This window comes from Trichogramma pretiosum, unplaced genomic scaffold (genome assembly GCF_000599845.2).
Source record: "Trichogramma pretiosum strain Unisexual culture from Peru unplaced genomic scaffold, Tpre_2.0 scaffold84, whole genome shotgun sequence".
Lineage (NCBI taxonomy): Eukaryota > Metazoa > Arthropoda > Insecta > Hymenoptera > Trichogrammatidae > Trichogramma > Trichogramma pretiosum.
The window spans coordinates 235,861-258,370 of record NW_019640790.1 but is presented as its reverse complement, the minus strand read 5'-3'; the positions used below and the strand labels follow the sequence as shown (position 1 = coordinate 258,370).

The 22,510-nt window shown below is 32.3% G+C and overlaps 3 protein-coding genes across 4 annotated transcripts in view; 1 reads left to right on the top strand and 2 right to left on the bottom strand.

Annotated features, from left to right (window-relative positions):
* Positions 1–1,084: 1,084 nt before the first annotated feature.
* Positions 1,085–8,452, bottom strand: LOC106657978 (conserved oligomeric Golgi complex subunit 7). 2 transcript variants are annotated; one of them, XM_014379720.2, is made up of 10 exons: positions 7,382–8,452; positions 7,135–7,296; positions 5,119–5,304; positions 4,628–4,943; positions 3,545–3,738; positions 2,961–3,437; positions 2,753–2,873; positions 2,494–2,667; positions 1,807–2,268; positions 1,085–1,585 (listed from the first exon to the last, which is right to left on the bottom strand). In XM_014379720.2, exons 2-10 carry the CDS (start codon positions 7,255–7,257, stop codon positions 1,413–1,415), a joined length of 2,226 nt encoding a protein of 741 aa, XP_014235206.1. In that variant the 5' UTR covers positions 7,258–7,296; positions 7,382–8,452; the 3' UTR covers positions 1,085–1,412. The 2 variants fall into 2 exon arrangements, with proteins under 2 accessions (XP_014235206.1, XP_023319019.1); XM_023463251.1 differs by having other exon boundaries at positions 1,831–2,268; positions 7,135–8,452.
* LOC106657979 overlaps positions 7,211–22,510 on the top strand; it is a 64,104-nt gene continuing 48,804 nt past the window's right edge. The window contains exon 1 of the mRNA XM_014379722.2: positions 7,211–7,282. The gene's annotated coding sequence lies outside the window, so the exon portion shown is untranslated. The remainder of the gene's footprint in view (positions 7,283–22,510) is intronic.
* On the bottom strand, positions 13,496–14,440 carry LOC111694398 (uncharacterized mitochondrial protein AtMg00810-like). Its single transcript, XM_023462477.1, has one exon. The coding sequence runs from the start codon at positions 14,438–14,440 to the stop codon at positions 13,496–13,498; it is 945 nt and encodes a 314-aa protein (XP_023318245.1).

The window sequence follows — 22,510 nt, the reverse complement described above, 5'->3', positions numbered from 1 at the left end:
ATTACGTACAAAATACTACTGAAACTGAACAAATTGAAAAATTTAGTCAAAATTAATGCTCCCAGTCACGAATAAAATTTACCCAGTAAAATCGCAAGGGAAATTTTTTCCCCAACACCAAACATTAGTTAATAACTTTTACATACCAGCGGCCCGAAAGTAGCATTTCCCGGCCGCTGCGCTAAACGGGATATTGCTATTTTCGGGCCTGGGGTATGTAAAATCGTATACTGGCCTATACCGAGAAAAAAGAAAGCCTCAGTGCACGTGCTAATCGACCTCGGCTTCGCCTTGGTCGCTTATTTCACGTGCCCTGGGACTTTTCTATTTTTCCCGGCCTAGGAAAGTAATATACTATTTGCATTACCGTTGAGTCCTAAATAGTATATTTTGCACCTAGGGAGTGAAAAACTAGAAAGTCTCAGAGCGCGTGTAATTTATCATCCGAGGCGTAGCCGAGGTGGATAATCACGTGCTCTGAGACTTTCTTTTTTCAATACATAGGTGCAAATACAATTTTTTGTGAATCCCCCAGCCTAAAGTAACATTTTTTATTTCGCTCAGCGGGAGTAAAATGTTACTTTAGGTTGGGGTAGCACAAAAAAAATATCTTGTCAAGTCAAAATCAAAATACACAGTTGCTTATAGAAATAATTTTTATTTTAAAAAAATCGGAAAAAAAATTTTTTTCCATAAAAAAATTTAGTAACTTTTTAAATAATCCATGAATCCGTAGATACATTTTCAAACACATTCCTTAAAATATTCACTTAATATTTTTCAAAAAACTTTAAAACTTTAAAAGTATATTCTAAAATAATCCGTTTTAGCTTGGCTTCAGTATCTCTTCAAAGAGAAAATCATAAACACTCTTTACCAAAAACTGTAAAGAATTTGCTGTTACGCTTAAGGGTAAACCTAATATCAGCTGAGTATATAATTTAAGTTTCGAATAAGAGGGTACTTTTATGAAGATTTTGAGACCCCATAGATGGAAATGTATGAAAAACTCATGTCATAATCATGTGGCAAGTAAATCCAATCACAATATTAAGTATTGTGAAAAAAGTTATTTGATTGGGATTTTAGAGCAGGGTAGGAGCTTTTTTAGTCAACTAGGTGTAGTATGAACATATTTTATTATCAAAAAAATAAACTTTCAACAATTTTGATATATACTGTTATTTTCAAATATCAAAGCGAAACACATCTTGTCCCTGTAAAGTTCTCTCAATATATTAGCCTTCTGAAAATTTTTTTTCCAAATATGCACTTCATCTTTAATTATATGAAATAGAAAAAACAATTAAAGAGTTCATAGTGAGTGTTGGAGCATTGAGAAATTCATGAGACTTGATATTTTTATAATTCTATTGTTTTCCATTATTCAATGAAATTATACCAATTATTAATTAACCAGATGAAGTGATATTTCTCATTTGCCTGACAGCTGCAACGACACGTGGATTACATCCAGAACTACCAGCTTGATACGCATCTGGCGATAAACGAAGTAAAATAGCCATTTGTTGTAAATTTTCGGAAAGAGAATGACCAAGTTCTTCGAGAACATTTCCAAGATAATCTGTCAACGAAATCGGGTATTATTTCAAGAGTGTTATCATGAGTTAATTAAAAAAGTATTTTTTACTTATAATAAACCATTGGAGCACCTAACAGATTCCTAATTTTTTTTATTAATGAAAATAATTTTCTCGTTGTCAACAGAAAGGAACATTGATAACAAAAGAGAGAGATATAAAAAAAAATTTTAATTTTTAGACTTTTAAAAACCGTTATGCTCACCTATATCAGTAGCAAGTTGCTTACATGCAGTTTGACTGAGCTCATATATTCCCCAAGTTTGATCCTGAAACATTTGGCAGGTTTCTTTTGCTATGATTCCCAATAGAATATTTGTGTAACCAGTTTCACATAATTCTTGATTGTACTGAGCATCAGCAGCTTTTAAAGCTTTTGTTAAGTTTGGATTATCTTTTAATAAAAATGGTTCTAAATGCTGTGGTAAAGTCATCAAGTACTGACCAACTTGAGTAATGTACTCTTGAGGAGCAAAACTGTAGTCTGGTAAATCTAAACTTATAGGATTTGAAGTTTTATTAAGCACTGATGACCAAGCTGCAGATTTACTAATTAATAGTAATTGCGTGAATATTGGGGCAAAAATAACTTCATACGTTAAACGATGTGAATCAGAACAAAGTTTTCGTACAGTTTTTTTGGTCGGGTCAAGTACAGATTTGTTTCCTGAAAAATAATGTTTTTATAATAAAATTTGCATAATTAAGATGTTATGTTCTTGATAAAGACGCATCTCCAAATTCAGTTTAAAAAAGGTCGAAATGAAGGTATACAATGTCATCACTTAACTTCATCCTGGTTTCAAACTATCACCAATAAGTCAAAACCGAAATCAACCGTTTCTAAAATTGAATTTTGAGATACCTTTGAATGATGCTAAGAAATGTCAACCTTTTTGGATGTTAGAAACTAAATCTTCAAATTCTTTTAATCCATGCTCATTCAAAATTAGAATCAAATATTGATGAAAAACGTCATTATCCGGATTTCGTAGTTTTTTATAAGTATCTAAAATGTTAGACACCAAAATATCTTCAAATTCATCAATTAATCTTAAGAATTCTCCTTTAAGTAAACAAGTATATATTTCGATTAAATTCACCTTTTTATTTGTATCATATGGTCAATAATGTCTCAATTATATATTTACCCGTAGTTTGCATAAGTGTCAAACACATCTGGAATAAATTCCAGTCTTCATGTTTAACTTTGCGTTTATTCAATTGCTTCAAGCCTATTTTGTACTTCTCTAGATAGTTGTTGAAAAAAGTCTGAAAATAAATAAAAATAAGTAAATGTAAACTTTTAATCAAATTTTGTAAAGAAGTTTATAAAAAATGAACAAAGAATCATAATACATTGTAAGCTTTTATCAGTCCGGGATAAGCGCAACCTTCACTGAAGAGTTTGCAACGTTCGTTGGCTTCTTTTGCGTACTCTAGGATTTTAGAGACGCTTAGCGACAGCGCGTTAATAGTATCGCTTGAATCATTGAAAGAAAATTCGAGAGTTCCTAGATAGTAGGTAAGCTTTGACGTTTCATAGATACTGTATTTTGCAATGTATCCAATGTAAGGTGAGTGAATAGCACGAGCTAGCTCCAAAAATTTCGAGCACATAGAGACTCCATTGGTAGAGGCTAAATTATCGGCAAATTGGCACGTATTTTGTCTTAATTGCATGAGTATTGACAATTTTGTGGAGTTTGATTGTTGTTTCAAGGCTGCGTCAATGCAATCAGTGATACTAGGGTCCATATTATTTAGAAGATTCGTTAACAATGATGCAAGTTCACTCAACCCTGAACTGGGAAACACTTGATGGCAAAATTTGACCTGAAAGAGAGTTTATTATACATAATAAACTAAATAATTTTTTAAATAAATTTTGATAAACTGACTTTTAAAATAACATGCTCAAATCGTTGTTTTATTTTACATACCTGGCTATTCCAATTGAACAGTAATTTATCGTAATAAATTTGTAACCAGTACACGATATTTTTTTCTGGAGCCAATTCAATGGTTTTTTTCCATTCTGATGATAAAATTGTCTTTTGACAATCGTGATAGTACTTGAGCAATTGCGGTAGTCGATCAATTTTTATGAAAATATCCACATAAGTCTTTGATTGTTCTAAAATTAAGTCGTTACATATTAATTCTATTGCAAAAACGAATTTTTGAAATACAAAATCTTTTTAGAAAAATCTGACTTTAAATTTTGATTATGCAATAGCCATATTAAATCTGAACCAGTCACAAAAGAAACGAGTACTAAATTTATAATCCGACTTATAATTATTTCACTTATAATAGGTAATTCAGGCTACACCTTTGGCTTTGAATACAAATTTCGAAATCCCTAGAGCTTTGTAATTTGAAATGTTGAACTTCTGCGGATTAGTGAAGATGTGATGGTAATTTATACTTATACTACTATACTTATTGTCTCAAGTATCATTTATACCCATAGTCAAATTCTTACTTTAACGTGTATTAATTTTGGCTCATAAAACTTGTAAAATTAGCAACAAACCTTTGAAAAGACCATTAAAAGTGTTGCTGTACTCAAATTAAATCGGCTACAATTTTCGCACATTTCGCCGATGTTTCACGAAAATTAACACTATTTTTCGGTTGAAAGAAAAATTTAAAATAAGAATTTTTTTCGATAAATTTTTTTTCAAATTTGAACGTAATTACTTATGAAAAAACGTAGTATGTATTAAAAATTGATTGACTTAAATTTTGGTTGGATCGAGTAAAATTCGGAAAAAGGAGAAACATTTTACATGGATTTGTTCTCAATTACCAAACTAAATCATTTTTAATAGAAGTATTTTCATAAATTTTTAACTTGTTGTAATACACAAATAACATTAATAAATGAAATGCTTATATTATGTAACAAGCATATTAATTTTTTATTTTATATGGTTAATAACAATAAGTAACGAGTAAAAAGTGTTAGGAATCACATAGTTACATATTAAAGTAAATAATTATAATACTTTTAAACTCACTCAAATTTCCACTTGTGAAAGCTTGTATGAGTTGTGGTGTAGCCATAGTTTCTAATCGATTTTTTAATCCTTCAAGTTGAAGTTTTTTATCATTAAAATCTGTTGCTTTTGTAAGCATTGCCAATGACTTTTGCATGCTATAAATTTTTTCAGCGATAGCTTTACAATCATTTACTGCAAAAACTTCTTCAACTTCATTAGCTAAAGCAGTCCAGTTATCAGCCTGTTTCATACTTTCAGTGAGATCATTCAATTTTTTTTTAATGCGATCATAATCTATTAGCTTTTGCATTGTTGGGGATACTGTATTTCCAACCTTGTTAAAAAATCAATTCTTTATCAAAGTTATGTTTACAATACTCAATAATTACTAATAATTGACTAAAATAAAATAAAGAGTTACATTGGATTGAAGAATGTATACCATTAAAAAAATATTAGATGTAAATTATTATAGAAAATTTTGTTTGTTTAATAACATAATGAGTTACCGTATCCAGTTCCTGTATGACAGATTTTATTTTATTTTTAAGTGTATTGGTTTCTTGCGTGAGCAATTGAGTATCACGTAAAATTTTTGGCATATTTTGTGAAATATTTGTACATTTATTTTCAAACGAGCCATTGATCTGCTCCAAGAGAAGTTGAAGTTTAGTTGAGCTTGAGCTAAGGTATAACTGAAAAAAAAGAATATATTTTAGCTAAATTATTTAGTTAGTAAAAATTAATGAAAATTTAAAATTTTTCAGTTGTGCTTTCAAGTGATTTTTATTCAGAAAATGAAATAGAATGAAAAAAGAAAAAATGAGATATGTTTATTTTACATAAACTCTTTTCGAGGATTTCTAAAGAAAGTAAAATCAAGTAATTGACTAATAAAATAAGAAATTTCAGTTTTATTAGAGATTATCTGAATATCTAAGACCAATGAAATCTTAATTATGCGTTCAACTTTAAAAAAAAACCTTAAATCTGACAATTACTTTTACTTACACAAAATTTAAAAAGAAATTATTAAAAGCTTTTTAATGATAAACAGATTTGATTTATTTCAAAATTAATTATGTGAATTACTACAATTTTTATATTTTTTTCAGAATGAATTACTTAATATTTTGTATTTTTATGATATTAAAATAATTTTTATAAATTTAACAATTGCAGAAACAAATTTATCTTTTACTGATTATTTGATGAATATTTTTGTAACAAATAATTATGTTTTTGCATAATAAGAATAAGTAGATTTCCTTACTCTGATTAATTTTAATTTCATATATACTAAATTAAAATATGTAAAAATTGAACTATAGGAACTGTGATAGTACTTATCTACAACATAAAAGTATAAGGTAACATGTAAAAGCAAATTAAAGTCAGTTGATTTTTTTAATTGCAATAATATTTTCTTTCTTCATCTTTACATAAAATATGTTTTTACTTAAGTGCATGAATTATGCTTGAAATGATATCTGAAATCTGAGTAATATAGCCTTTATCATGACTTTTGAATCTCTATGGAAAAATTTAAAACAAATTGAGTGTATAATTATTTTTTTGCAATGAAAAAATGAAAAAATTGTGGCCCATAGGTATTTAATTATGAGTATTCATTCATAATTTTAGTTTCAACGGTTCATACGGAAATGTGATGAAAAGCCCATTGAGCCTTTTCATAATGCTATTAATTATGATCATCAAAAGCAAAAAAATCGTTAAAGCAAAAAAAGTACCACATACAAAACTATAACAGTAAAATGTACGAAAGCCACGATTGGTTGTTTCTATTGAAACTGCGATTGGATATCTACTGCAGTTCCGTTCCGCACACTATTTCACGCCCCATTTGAATCTGTACTGGGTACATTTTCGTGCAAAGATACTTTGTACGAAAAAGAAATAGAGTGAAGTAATAGGATATTTATTAGAAATTATAGTTTGCTTGTAGGTGCGTGTGAGAACAGACAATTTGTAGTTCGAACGCAACTTAAAAAAAGAGAAGTAGAGAAGAAGTTAAATTGTTATAATGGCAAAAGTTAATATGACATAAAGCAGCGCGACAACGCATGTTTGAAGCTTAAGCAGTCTTTCGTTTCTGAGGAAGGGAGGCAGTGAGAACGAGCAAAAGAGAGAGAGAGAGAGAGCGAAGTAAGAAGAGGAGGAGGGAGGAGTACGCATAAAAGCTGCATTAATCAACTCGCGATCGCAGCCTCAACTGGGTAGTTGCGCCCCTGGTTGCATTGGCTGCGCCGCCATCGCCTATACATCTTGGCGTTTGCTGCCTGTCAAAAATAGAGCTGTCAACGAACTGCGCTCAATTACAACAACAAGATTGAAATGCAGATAAATAAATAGTTTCATTCGTGACTTGATAATTCTCGTGTATCTTTGCAATTTGTGTTTATACGAACCCTCGGATGGACTGCAGTTATTCGAGTTGTTTTTTTTTTGTTTTTGAAGTTATCTTAGTGTTTTTAAAACTATGATGAGCAATTAAAAAGACATACCTCGATATTGTCGCGGGTCTCCTGTGCCTTGCACATTTGCTCGATCAACTCGACGGGGTCAAGTTCGAAGTCTTCGCTAAGATTTGGCAGCCTTTCCAGCTCCGCCAACTTGTAGGGAGTCATCTTCTGAAGATCACTTGTCACCAATGTAAGTTTCTATTGCTAAATCAAGAAAGTCGTTCATCATAGAAGATAAGATTGTTACGCAAAGTTGAGGTTAAGCAGACTACAATTTTATATATCGTACTTTCTATACAGAAAACTTCAAGTTTTAGATCCGAAAATTAACCACTTTTCAAAACTTGCGTTAACAATAAGTTGTTTTATTAACACTGCTAAAAGTTGACAATATAAGGAATGTTTACTTTGTTAAATTGTACACAACCCTTAGAATAAATTCTTATAATTTTGGAATGTATGTAACTTCGAACTTTATATGAAATATAAATTAAATAGTTCAAATAGTTAATCAATAGTTCAATAGTTGGTTCAAATAGTGCGTTGATCCATTCGAAAACGGTCCCAGATGATCAGTACAAGATACAGGTACGACTATTGACGTTCTCTGAACAGCGACAAGTAACATTCTGTTCGGATGAATTTCATTTGCTGTTCATAGGCATATGCCGTGTGCGTTGTGTGGTGCATGGCGTAAGCATATATCATAAGATATTTTGCGGCAGGGAGGTACATGACGATTACAGCGCCAAACGAACTCACGGCACATTAACTCTATGAATGCACCGAAACGACCAAAATATCTGTAATATAAGATTTTACATGTCTCGTATAATTGGCAGTTGGTTTGAATATGTATAGATATTGAGCTCCTTAAGCATAGAATCGAGCCCGATGTGTCAAGTGCAAGCGCTGCACTTTTTATCGACCCTATAGTATAGGTCCCGAGCAGTAGCTCCGGAGACCTGCATGCATAGATTGCTCCGGTTCCGCGCATGACTATATATTCTCAGATTCCCCTGTGCATTCATCGAAAGAAGTCGACTGCACGCTGCGGCGGCGCAGCCTGGCGTGGCGCTGCTCTTATTCCGCTTGCAACGCACTTGTAACAGCATTCGCGGCCCACGAGACAATACTCACGCCTTAAGTCGTCACTGTTGAGTGTTGACTTCTTCTTTCTGGAAGCCAATATGTCCAATAGTATTCATGACCATCTTTGACTCGGTTTAATATTTTTTTTACTCTTGCTTTTCCTTTTACTTCTTGTAAACTAGTTTTTCAGGAACTTATAATTCATAGTAGAACCCATAAAACCCTTGCTAATCAAAACAAAAAAATTTTCTGTGTTAAAATAGAAAAAACTTTAATCATATTTTTTTCGGGTCTTGTACTGATTATTATTATTATTTTTTAAATGTTTTTTTTGTTATTGTTTAGATATTCGTAAAATATTTTAGAAAAACATAAATGACTGTATCGGTTAAAATTCTATTTTGATTGTGAGCACATTGTAACTGTTATACTGCTGACTAATTCAGAATTGCATTAGTGCTAGCAGATGTAACTTTAAAACATTGACTTAATTTATAATTTTATTATTTTATGATAAAACTAATAACTTTATTAAACTATTTTCAACTAGGTATTCTATCTGTATTATGCTGCTATGCTGAATTATACATCGTGAAGTTAAAGTTTTTTATTTCGGGAGATTAACCATTAAATGTATAATACGTCCCAACAAAAAGTACGTATCATGCTCTAGTATGTGCCATAAATTTATTTTGCGTATTCTCAATTCTCGCATTTATTTTATTTTAAAAATATGTAAATTGTCAATTTAGAGAATTCAAAAAAAATGAAACAAAGTGGGGGGAGGGGTATAGACAGAATAGGAAACTTATTATCAAAGTTAAAGTAAACCTTAGAAATGCCGTGTCAAAATCGGAAGCACGTACAAACTTTTCAATTATTTCCTCACATTTCTCATTTTTTAAAACTTTTTATTTAATAAAGAAAATAGTTTTGCTACTATCGAAGTAAATATATTTTTTAACAAATATGCCTCTCAATTTTTTTAACAAACTTACGTTTTTATGAGTATTGCATAAAAAACTTGGAAAATAAGATGCAGTGACATTATTGTAACATCATCAACTGAAGATTAAAAACACTGTTTCGTAAACAGTGCATCACCTCATGAAGATTTCTGCCGAAAATTATAAGTTAGTTTTTATAACAAAATCATAATTTAGTTACATATTTAACATTATTTGAATATCTAATGTTTCATCAAATATATTTCTAGTCCGCGCTATTTTATGTGTAACAAAATTTAATGAAAATAAAAATATTTAATAATAAATAATATTACTTTATTAATGTATTGATCAAAGTTGAATGTTTGCCATTACTTATACCCAAGATAAAAAAGAATTATATTTTCAATTATTATACTTGAATAATTATTAAACAAGAATTCGAAATTTCACAAATTAACCCTCACTAAGTTCGGGCTGCAAATTTAAAACTTTTGAAAAATCAATAACCACCCCAATCTCTTATTACATTTTTTAACGTTTTGTCGAAAAGTCAACTTTAAGATGACTAGCAGTCTAGAAAGTTACATTTGTTGTTTGTTTTGATTAAAAAACCACTGCCAATTCATTGGAAAAGAGCTTCCTGTGACCACTAATATAAACTAACTTAAATTTTATTATTGATTAAGGTGATACCTAGGCCACAATTTTTACCGACCGAGCTCAGAAAATGTATATTTTCGTAACTTTTTTTCCAGGCTGATTTTCGTAAAAAGGCTCTGTGGAGCCCTCCGTATTGTTGCTGTGAACAACTGTACCAAATTTCAGCCAATTTCATCGGGTAGTTTTCCCGGAAAACAGGATCGAAATTTTTGACTATTGTTTGCAGGATAAAAAACTTTGATCCTGTTTTCCGGGAAAACTATCCGTTGAAGTTGACTGAAATTTGTCGTCGTTGTTCGCAGCAACAATACGGAAGGCTCCACAGAGCCGTTTTTTGAAAATCGGTCTAGTAAAAAAGTTATTAAAATTTACACTTTTAATACTCGATAGATAAAAATTGTGGCCAAGGCATCACCTTAACTTATTATAAATTTTCAATTGAAGCTAATACAAAGAGTCTCTGCAGAGAGTACATACCTAACTCTATGGGGAAGCAAAAGTACAACTTTTGATTTTGAGTCTGTAACTTTCATAATATTCGGTGAATCTCTATTTTTTTGGTCTCGAATTAAAGCTGGACTGTTCTGCTTTCATGAACGATTAAAAAAGTCATAACTTTTTAACTACTTGATAGGCCCTGAAATAAATTTTTAACGCTTGTTGCGACACATGAATCCTTCAAAACAAGCCGAACCGCATCTCATTACGTGCCCCCGTTCAAAAGTTGCATTGGTTTCATACCAACGGACGTACATACATACATACACACATACAGACACTCTTTGGTAATTCAATGTAGTTTTGAATATGTGAACCAAATTGTCCTACGACTTCCTCGTTTTGGAGCCTGTCTCAAAGCTTTCTCTATGAGGAAGAAAATCACTGGCATACAAAAAAAAATAGAAAATTTCAGTTCGAGACCATATCTACTCATGTTTTTGGGATCGCTGAATTCTATTCCAGCATCAGTTCATATAGGTTGGCTTATTTTCAAGGTTACTTGGAGTTCAGATTGAGAAAAAGTAGTAAAAAAAGCGGAAAAAATCCATATACCAAGATTTTTGAGGATGTTGGAGTAGATGGAGTCAGCTGTACCTAAGAAGAGAGTAGAAGCTGTACCTGGATGGGGACCACTGTTGGGCCTAAGTATGAGGCAGCAGCTGTACTAAAATCTCCCTATTAAGTCATAGTTTCCCAACAAAACGTTGGTAAGGATTTTTTCAGATTTTTTACTACTCAGTCTGACCTTCAAATAACCTTAAAAATGAGCCAATCCAGATTCGGATCCAACTATCCCAAAAATTTTATTTCTATTCGGACCGGTCTTTAGAACTGAACTATTTAATTTTTGGTGTGCTAGTGTAATTTCATTTAATTTTATAAACTTTAAAAATGTTACGTTGATGTCGATAAAATAATAAATTAATTATTATTTCCAAACAAACGAATGATGAAAAACTACATTTGGTTTTTTTTCAGCGTAAGTTTATTTTTATTAATTGATTTGCAGTAATAGTATATTACTGCCCTAGGCCGCGAAAAACAGAAAAGTCCCAGAGTATGTGTAATTAGTGGCCGAGGCGAAGCCGAGGCCGATAAACACGTGCTCTGGGGCTTTCTTTTTTCGCGGCATAGGCCTGTATACTATTTTTCATACACAGTGGCCCGAAAATCGCTCTTCACGCTTTGCGCAGCGGCAGGGAAGTAGTCACTTTCGGGCCGCTGGTATGAAAAATTTATTCCAAATTATGATATCATTGAATGATTTACGAAGAAGATAAGATAAATAATCCCATTCAATGATTTTTTTACGTCAGTGAATGGATAAAAAATTGTTCTCTTAATTTTTAATCTGTTATAATAATAATAATAATAATAATAATAATAATAATAATATTTGTGATAGAGCTTTACAATATTTATTTTCATGGTATTTTCGATCAGTCAAATTTAAAAACGGTTTCATAGATTTTTTTCACAATTTAATAATTTATTGTAAACAAATGTAATTCGTGCTACCATAGAGAAAAAAAACTAACCACCGTAGTAGAATTTTTGATGACGTTAGGACTTTTTTAACACTGCCTGCGCAAAACACGAGTTTTCTAACCTTAAATCGTCAGAAAACCCTAGTTTTTCGTAAGCAGGGTTAAAAAATATCGTTTGCAACTAGCCCGCGAGGAAGTTGACTCACCCGGGAGTCTTTTCACCTTCGCTACTCTCGGGTGAAAACAACTCATGGATGAGTCAACTGCTTCGTGGACATGTTACAAAATATACTATTTTTTTCGATTTACGAAAACTTAAACTGTGATGTGAAAAAACAATCGCATTTTCAATTAATAAATGTTCTTGCTGATAAAGTGCTATTCGTCTAACTGGAGCAGTTTCCAAGTGCGGTAGACCAAGACAGGAACTTCCAGCTTGTTTAACGCTAATAACGGGCTTGAATTCTTTAATGTTTCTATTTACAATTTCAGGCTGTAAAAATCTTTTTTAAAGAACTTACATAGCATCCTTTTTCGATCCTTTTTTTGAAAATACTTTTTCGATTTTGATGTATAATAATAGTTAAATATATTATTGTAAAACCAAAAATCTCCAAAAATCAACATATCATACATTTAAGTTGTCTGTCGTAAAATTCCATGTCAGTGGACGAGTTAATTTAGTTCAATATTGCATTATTTGTTTATCAATTTTTTACAACCAATTTTAGCGACTTGCACCATAGAAATTTGGTTTCAGCGGCCCTAAATACATAAGAAAAACTTTGGTGCACCTATCAAACAAGATGTGGCCACGGTGGACCCACTGGCCCCTAGACTATAATAACAAAAAAATGAGCTCGGTGATATGACATTTATTTTATTTTATTTTATTTTTATTCATTTATTTCCACATTTGAAGTTGAACATTTTATTCTTTGTACCTTAATCTTTGAAAATGCACCCTGCTTTCTATGAGAAATGGTTTTATTTTTTCGTAATCAAGCATTTTAAAAAAGTTGTTACTGCGTCGCAATCGGCACGTTTTTTGCTTATTATGGCGCATAGGCAGCATAAGCTTTAACCTCCAAAAGTGATGTCGTCTGTTTTCGTGACACACATCAAATTAATACGTTAAATCGTGCGCCATAATTGGTCACGAGGATGCACCGCTTTAGGAAAAAAACAATGCTCTCTCATATTGCAAATTACTCAATTACCAAGTGATGAATCATCGAAAATAAAGCATCATGTTAAAGTAGAGCACAAATACTTCATCTCCATATGTTCTATTAATCGCGTTTGAGCTGTAAATTCTCTATATGCCTAAGTTTAGAACTTGTAATTATTAGAAGAAAACAGCTGCATTTTTTGTATTACTTGTAATTTTGTAGAGCGATACTAGTTTTCGCATGCAAATTTATGAGGATGTTTTATTTCGTGTAAATAAATATACACACACTTTCTTTCCTTAACTATATAATTAATTAAACGTTTATTTGGCACACAAATGGCTTTTACAATAATTTATTTATTGGATACAGATTAGAATAAGAAAAATCACTCAACGTCTCGCTGTGTTCTACCTCTGTCTCTCTAGTCGATTTCCGGCTGCATTCAGCAGCGCCCTCAAACAGCTCTAGTATACAAGCTGTCTTACCGACTGCAGGCCAGTGACACGAGTCGAGATTCAAATAAATAATTAATAACTTATCACTCCTCCTTAATTATTTTACGAATCAGTCTTTCAAATACTCCTTTTGTAAGAGGCTTGGTTAAGACGTCCGCCAACTGCTCTTCGCTCTTGATTGCCTTCAGCTCAACTGTAGTCCCGATGTGTTGTTGGATGAACTTCCTTGATATTTCTATGTGTTTCTTTCCTTTAGTTACTTTGCCCTCGTGGGCATTTTCTAACATGTGAATCGCTGCTTGATTGTCAATAAATAAAGGCGTTGGTTTATCCAAGTTTAATTGTTTTAATTCACCAGCTAAGCGACGAATCCACGAAATGTCATCTATAGCGGAGACAGCGGCTCTATATTCGGCTTCGGCCGTGGAATTTGCGACGAGAGGCTGTTTTTGAGTGAACCACACGACTGGACCTCCTCGCATCAAGAGAACACCACTGGTCGATTTTCTGCTGACTTCGTCACCACCATAGTCTGAGTCACAGAAAGCAATAAGCTTTTTATTTCCATCAAATAGAATGCCATACCTTGCAGTGCCCTTGATATATTGTAATACTCTTTTCACCATCTTCCAGTGACTGAGTAAAGGTTTGTGATTAAATCTGCTTAAATAATTCACGCTGAAGCTTATATCAGGGCGTGACACAGTAGCAAGGTAGAGTAAACTTCCGACAATTTCTCTATATGGGTATGACTCACTCAACGGCTCATCATTTAGGAAGTTTTCCGAGTTTGTGACCATACCTCGTTCAATAGGTGTACTTGCTGAATTAATATCTGTATAGTTATAGCGTTTCAAAATTTTGTCTACATATTTTGACTGATGTACGCTAATTCCATCTGGTCTTGAATTTATCTCCATTCCAACGTAGATAAGAGAATCGTCTTCACCTGTGTTGAATGTTATTTTGAACTCCTTATCAAGTTTATTCAAAATCCGAATCATTTCTGTCTTGTCCTTTCCAACCATGAGTCCATCGTCCACGTGTAGTACAATGATCGTGCTTCGACATTTGTCATAATAGACACATGGATCATCATCGGTAGATTCAAAGTCTAGAGATTTGAGAAAACTCGTAAACTTTGCGTTCCAAATTTTGGGAGCTTGTTTTAGACCATATAAGCTCTTCTTCAAAAGANATTGTTCCTCAAAATTTCCTTGACATGCTTCACATTTTGGTGAGCCAATTTCTCATGCCATTTTTTGATTGACAAGCTTACTAAACATTTTTCTGAGTTGTCTTGTCGAAAGTCCATTCTGAATAATTTGCCTTCTCTCAGTGCTCTGACTATAATCAAGCCATCACTATTTCTGAAGATTGACGTTTCTGCATTAGCTGATTGTAGATATCCTTTATCCAACATACTGCTGACTGAAAATAGATTAAAAGGCATTTCTGGAGTATGCAATACATTTTTGAGAATGATTTTGTGCCAGACTTGACCATTGTATGCCTCCAGACATACATTACCAATTGCAATGCCTTCTATTTCAGACCCATCGCCTATTGTTACCTTGCATGGATTTTCCAGTTCAACGTAGTCAGAGAACCATTCTCTACGAGAGCTCATGTGCTCAGAGGCACCGCAGTCCTGGTACCAGGCATTTTTTAGGTCTGTTGATATGTCATCGCCAAGGTTTTGAGCAGGTAGGCTGACTGAGATACAAGCGTGTCTATTTCTTTCATTACTGTTTTTTCCATCATACTTATTATCTAGACTTGTGTCTCTATCTGGACATTCTTTGGCGAAATGACCTTTCTTTTTGCATATTTTGCAATTATATGTGTTCTTACAATATTCTATATATTTAGCACAAGGCTTACCACGACATTCAGCCTTTTTGTGGCCTTTCTTTCCACATTTGAAGCATTCAAATTGTTTACCATTTGAGTTCTGAGTTTTTGATTGGTTGACCTGCTTGGATACTAATGCATTATGCGAGTTAGAAGAGTTTTTTTCTTGATCTGTGTCATCACACTTCAGCCTGTCTTCTTCTAATCTCAACCTGTCAAACATAGTGGCTAAGCATCTGTCAATTCCACTGACATTATCCCATGACGTACGAAAGTGGTGCAGTTTAGTTGGCAATATACCTAGGATTCGCTGCATCACCCAAGACTCCTTTACATCTTCACCAGCAGCAGTTAAGTTTTCAGCGTACTCTTGAATTTGCATACAATTTTCAATAACTGATTTTTTATCATCATACTTGTAACTGAAAAATTGTCTCTGTAGACCTTCTATTGAGACAGCAGACTTTTTGCCATACAGCGTTTCCAGCTTGTCTAGCATTGCATTTGCGGTTGTACATTTGGCTATCTTTCTTGTTATCAAACTACTACAATTTAATCCAATGAGAGTTTGTGCCTCCAAGTCTTTCGTCTTCCAGGCTGCGACTGCTGCATTTTCATCATTGCCGTCTGGCATAACCTCAATTCCGGTAGCGACGTTGAAAATTTTCTTATTCTTGAGTGTAAGATTTAACTTAAATCTCCATGAATCATAATTTACGGTTCCAATAGAGGTTTCTGACAACATTTCTAGCTGTGATCTGACGTTATCCATTTTGACTGTTTCTTTTAGATTTTATCACGAACTTGAAACTTTTGCTCGATTCTACGAAATTTCTGATTTGTACTGACTTGTTGTTTTTTTTGATTATATGCTGACTTTTACACTGACTGTTTTTTGTGTGCTGACTTGCTTGCATTAACTTTTAACGACTTATTATATCCGTGAACTTATTAAGACAAGGCACTATATAACATCCATAAATTTCACGCAATAACAGGAGAAAACTGCGAACCTGGGCCCATAACCTGTAGAGCGATACTAGTTTTCGCATGTAAATTTATGAGGATGTTTTATTTCGTGTAAATAAATATACACACACTTTCTTTCCTTAACTATATAATTAATTAAACGTTTATTTGGCACACAAATGGCTTTTACAATAATTTATTTATTGGATACAGATTAGAATAAGAAAAATCACTCAACGTCTCGCTGTGTTCTACCTCTGTCTCTCTAGTCGATTTCCGGCTGCATTCAGCAGCGCCCTCAAACAGCTCTAGTATACAAGCTGTCTTACCGACTGCAGGCCAGTGTCGAGATTCAAATAAATAATTAATAACTTATCAAATTTATTGTTGATGATATTTTTCAATAATTTTTTTGCAAAAATTTAATGACTGATATGTATAGAATATTACGACGTCAATTTTAGTTTGGTAAAATATCTCAAACTAGCCAAATGAACGTACGCCGTATTAGGCGCTGCGCCAGAATAGGCGCTTCTCCTCTATAAGTAGAAAGGATAAACCCTTAAGTAAATAGGAACTTGCCAGAGGGAGCGCGAACGCGCTCCTCGATTAATCATTCGAGTGTGTCGTACTCGTGACGTCGTCCGTCAGTATGGATAAGGTTAACCGTAAACTATCATTTGGTTAACACCCTCTGTTGCGTGAAATCACGCATTTGCTCCGTGCGCCAAACGCGACGAAACTCTCAACACACGCAACTGACTATAGCTGACTGCAGCAAACTCAGTTAAACTCAATTAAATGTTTTATGTGGCCACAGACTTTGAGGTTTCATTTCATTCGATGGACTTTTAGCCAAATTCACAACCTGTAACTTAGCATAAAGTCTATAATATCATAGAATGTAATAAATTAAATATACAATTTGTCCATTAATATGTACAATAGACTGATTCAAAGTCAAAGGTCTTCAAAGTTCGATTTATCAAACTGTATGTCTTCAATACAACGAAATATGAAGATCCTATTGAGAAGCATCACGCCTCTTACATTCAATTTGAGCGTCTTATAAGAATTCGAGGAAAAGAGTAAAATCAGCCATACTCTATTCATCCAGCTTTTACGTAAATTAACATTGAATGCATAGAGTCGTTGCGATATCGTATACTTTTTAAGTAAAATCAAGTAAAACATGAGTGATGTCTACGTCAGCACGAGTGAGTTATTTTGTGCGCATTAGGACTGGCTACAACAGTTTGAGAAAAGAAATGAGTGCCGACTCTGCCGGCACGGATGGCTTGTTTTGCGCACACTGTGCGCTGGAAGCTGGGCAAGTATTGCATACAAAATTTTATTCAATAATATGCAGAAACTGCTTAAATAACTAGTAGGATATTTCACACAATTATAAACAATTTTATTGTACACCAGTGTCCGATTTTTGTGCGCTAAAAAGTGTGTGCAAAAGGGCGTTTTTTGCTATACTATTGCATGTGAAGTGTAACCGCATTAGTATAAAAAGTAGATGTTCAAAATGTATAACGATTGTATATTCGGGGTTGGCATTTATATTCATCTAATTCATTTTATATCAATCTTATTTAAATGTTAATGAAAAGTGGTTGTTCGTTTGCAAATGCTGAAAGCATTTTAAATATAGTTTCACATCCAAAATGGGAAATATAGCTATTATGTATTTTAAACAACTATTTTAAATGCACCCGTTCTTATAACTCCTTGTTCTTACAATCGCCATTTTGAAAAATGAATAAATTCAGAATAAAATTAGCCGAAGTCAATCAATCAATGCGAGTACAATTTTTTTTATAGTTTATGTTTATAGATAAGATTATTTGAATTATTTTATATATAAATTTTAATTTTTCAAGATCATCGCAATTCAAAATCCTCAGAGTTAAAGACTATTAATAAAATTATATCATTAAGTTATTTAGCATAAAATTATTTCCTTTACAGAAACAGCACAGATTTCTACCCACAGGGTTATTGCAACAATATTTACCAACATAATTTAATTATATAGTTATTGTAGATAAAACAATTATATTACAATGTTGAAAATTGAGGTATCATATTGCAATATTTCATAATATGTAATAATGACCAAATTTTTGAAAGATTTTTTTCATCGTTTGTTCCGTTCCCATTGCAGAGTTTACTTCAAAAAGAAGTATATTTTCAAAAAAAGTTGATAAAATTTCTTTTAAAATACTAATTATGGAAATTGTTTTGATTAGTTACGAAATTTCTTTTTTAAGAAGCCAAAAATGAGACACACTGTTCATTTCGACCATCTTTGATAGAAAGTGTGGTTTGTAATCGAAATTCTATTTGCAAATATTATTTCCCAAGTTTTGGTGTATATGTACACATAACTAATTTAAGTGCATCAAAAATGTACAAGCAAATTTGTAGTTTTAAACAATTTCTCATCGAAAATTAAGGCAGTCGCGCTCTAAGCATCGATCCTGGGTAAATAATAATAAAAGCATCAGAGCTCCCCCTTTTTCAGCCCCACCCTTTTGTCCCCTTTGGAAAGAACGATAAAAAAACCTGTTCAAAAAACCAAGGCGGACGAAACAAAGGGAGTTCTCTGTGCACCCACTCCCTCTCTTTCTCTTTCTCTCTACCTTCGCCTATATTCGATAGCTGGACTCGAAAAAAAAACTTTTTCCAACTCACTTTAGCTGATGGTGAAGTTCTGCGCACCAATATGAACATACATACATACACATACACACAAATATATATTTATATATGGTTGATTCTCTATCAAATCGGCCGAGCCGAAATTTAGCTGGCATCATGAAAATGTTATTATTGTATGTCATGAGTACTTCATAATTAAAGCATTTTGGCCCTTATTTTATTTTCTAAATTAATTTTTAAACTTTTTTTTAAAATGTACTTAAATGATTAAGGAAATAACAAAGCAATTTTCAATACCATATCTGAAATATTTACTGAATATTTTTCTAAAAAATTTAATGAAGACATTAATTTTATTATTTTCATGGGCTCCACAGAGTGTTTCCGATATACAAATCTATCAAAAACTAGACCATAAATTTAAACTTACTAAGATCGACCCATGTAACGGGTCTATTCATACAATGGCCTTATAATATATCTAAAAGAATCCCTGACTTTCAAGTTAGGCCTCAAAGTCTACAGCTGCGGCTTCATGCTAAAAATTAGCGTAAGCAGTCATTTAAATACAAAATAAGTAGTCGTATACGTCATACTACCGTGTTCTAACGATAATATAATCTATATACAAAGAAGATCAAATTTCGTATAAACATTCAAATATTTGTAAAAGTTAGTGAGTAGTAAAAAATGCGAGTAGGAAAGAATTAAGAGTATATTTTAATTTACTTCAATAAATTTGTTATTCAATCTTTTTTCATTTTCATTTTATTGACAAAACATTGACAAAATAGTGGTTAACTTGGAACCTCAGCAAAGGGTTATTTAAAAAACCTATGACTTCAGGTACTTAAAATATTTATTAATTTTTATGTTTAAATACTAGAAAAAATTAAACAGCAAATAGTTGACCAATTATACCACTCAGTCAAGAAGTTGTTTGGGTGTTTAAATCCGTGTATTATCATTTTTATTTTTGGCCTTTCACTCTTTCAATGGGGATATATATTTTAATTGGTTTTCAGATCATCTAAGTAGATTCGAGTTCAGAACATTTGTGGGTTAGGATTTAAAATTACTTTATAATTTTTTCACATCACGCCTCAAAAGTGACGCTAAACCCTATTACACTAAAAAGTTTTCTGTAGCCACGAACCGAATCAATCGAACACGAGTGTACATGTAATATGAAAATTTTAATATATTTTAATTCTTCAAGTATCATTAACATCTCATTTTTTATTAATTTATCAGGAACATTTACAAATTGAAAACGCAACTCAAATTTTAGGATTCTTTATTAATTTTTGTATTTCACTTAATTGTACGTGTTTCATAGACACTTTATTTTTGAGCTATACCATGGTTGAAGCAACGTCGCCCATATATAGATGTATCTATAATTTGTTGTCTGCTGTCTTTGTTAATCTTTTTTCTTTGATTCTCTTTATCTGCTGTTCTTTTTACCCTATTGCATGTCTACCTCTGGATTTTTTTTTCGTTATCGAGTTCCGTATATTATTTTACTCTTGAAGCTCTTACCCACGATTTCGACTAAAATATTAAATTTTAATATAAAGACTTTTTGAAAAAATGCCTCTGGTTTTATGATTTTTGAGTATATTAAAGTGGACAGTTTTAGAAACTGATCAAAGATGAATCAAATAAATTTTGAATAACGAATCGTCTCAAAAAGTATACCTTATTATTTAAAAACATGAAAGTGAAAAAATGTTTGAATACTAGAAGTTAAACATATAATCGATAACTAAAGAAATATTTAATTCATTAAAAAACATCGGAAAATTGGCAACGAAAAATTTCATAAAATCCAATGACGCATATCTTTTGACAGTTTCCTATTTACTTTTTCATTGGCGAGCACATTCAGGAACGTTCTTTTAAAGCCACGACGACGAAGAACAGGAGAAAGAGGGATATCGTAAAAAATTCGAGTTTGGGTGTAGGAGGGTAGAAGGGATGAAAGCTGGGAAGTGAAGAGCCTAGGAAATCTCGCGGAAATGAAATTTTGCCCGAGACAGGCGCCGCATCGATCTGGTGCTTCTTTTTTCAGACATTCTCTCTCCGCTTCACATTTTTCCTCTCCTACGCTCAGTCTCTTTCCTCTATATCCATGTATGTATATATATGTATATATCAACCAATGGAGGGGCAAAATGCAATATATTTTTCGCACACTCTTTTTGTACATATTCTTTTACAAACTTGCATGTGAATATTGGGTTTTTTCTGTTTATAAAGAAATATCTAAGAAAATTGAATGGCGTTCTCATAAAACCTCTTACGGTAAGAGAGGTTTAATTTTTTCATATTTAAAACAAATGGAAGAAAATTACATTAACTTTAGATGATTTTTTTTTAAAAATGAACTTGGATCTAAAACTTTTTTTCAAACAATAGAATCTTTAATATTTATATTAATGGATTAAGCATCCGCTCGGCAAATTCCAAATTTATGAGATTTATTCAACATTATCGTTTAAGTATCACATGTAGCACGTGTAACCGCTTTATAATGTCAGGAAAAAATTCGAATATATGACGTCCTATTTGAAAGTTTTGTCGTTATTAAAATTTAAAACAATTATGTCGATCGGTCTTAATGAATCATACCTATCAATTATTATTGTAGATTTTGGAAAACAAACTTTTAAGTAAAAATGTTTTACCATAATCTAATGAGTTAAAATTCATCGGTAAAAAAATTATTTAAAAAGTGCTTAGAGGACGATATAATTCCCATGAGTTCAACCAAGTACCCAATTTCAGTTGAATTATATTTTGTCCAAAATTCATTCATATTTTTACATTTATTTTCTTCATTTTATTTCCCATCAATATTTTGTTCAATACATTCGTAGCGTACACGGTTTGACTCTTATATACCTTGCGCGTAGACCTCGTCGTCCCCTCTCACTTTTTTTCTCAGTCATTATTCTTCTCTACACGTTTTCCCGCAAAGTTTTTGCTTGCTGCTATAGCCCCTTCCTCAGAGTCTGCGATTTTTTGTTTTTTTTTCTTACCCCCCACTCGGTACGATATGAACAGTGATACGTCTTCGCCTTGTGCACGGCTTATCTTTGGTGTGCGCAACCCCCCTATTGGTGGCGCCACTTTAATGTTGCACTAAATAAAAAGCAACAATCAATATCTCTCGACCGGAGAAAAAATTCAATCTATAAAGCGTACAACGAATTTCCGAGTGGGGAGGAGAGGAGAAAACGAGCATTAGCACGGAAAAGGAGTTTTACAAATACAACGAATTATTTGATGATTTCTCTGCGGCAAATTAATTTTTCAACAGCATTATCATAATAAAATAAGTTATTGTTGCACAAAACATGACTTTGTGTATCTATGAAAATCCTAGTCACTATAAAAACGGATAAAAGCATTGTTTTTGAACTGTACAATTTATATTATATTTTTATGCTTTTTGCGATATTTCGACCAAAACTAATATTAAAAATAATTCACTTTTTTGTGGGCATTCAAAATTTTAATTTATTTTTTCAAATTAAATATTTTTTCATGCAAATAGTAAAAAACACTTCGTGTTATTAAGATAGAGAATTCAACCTGAA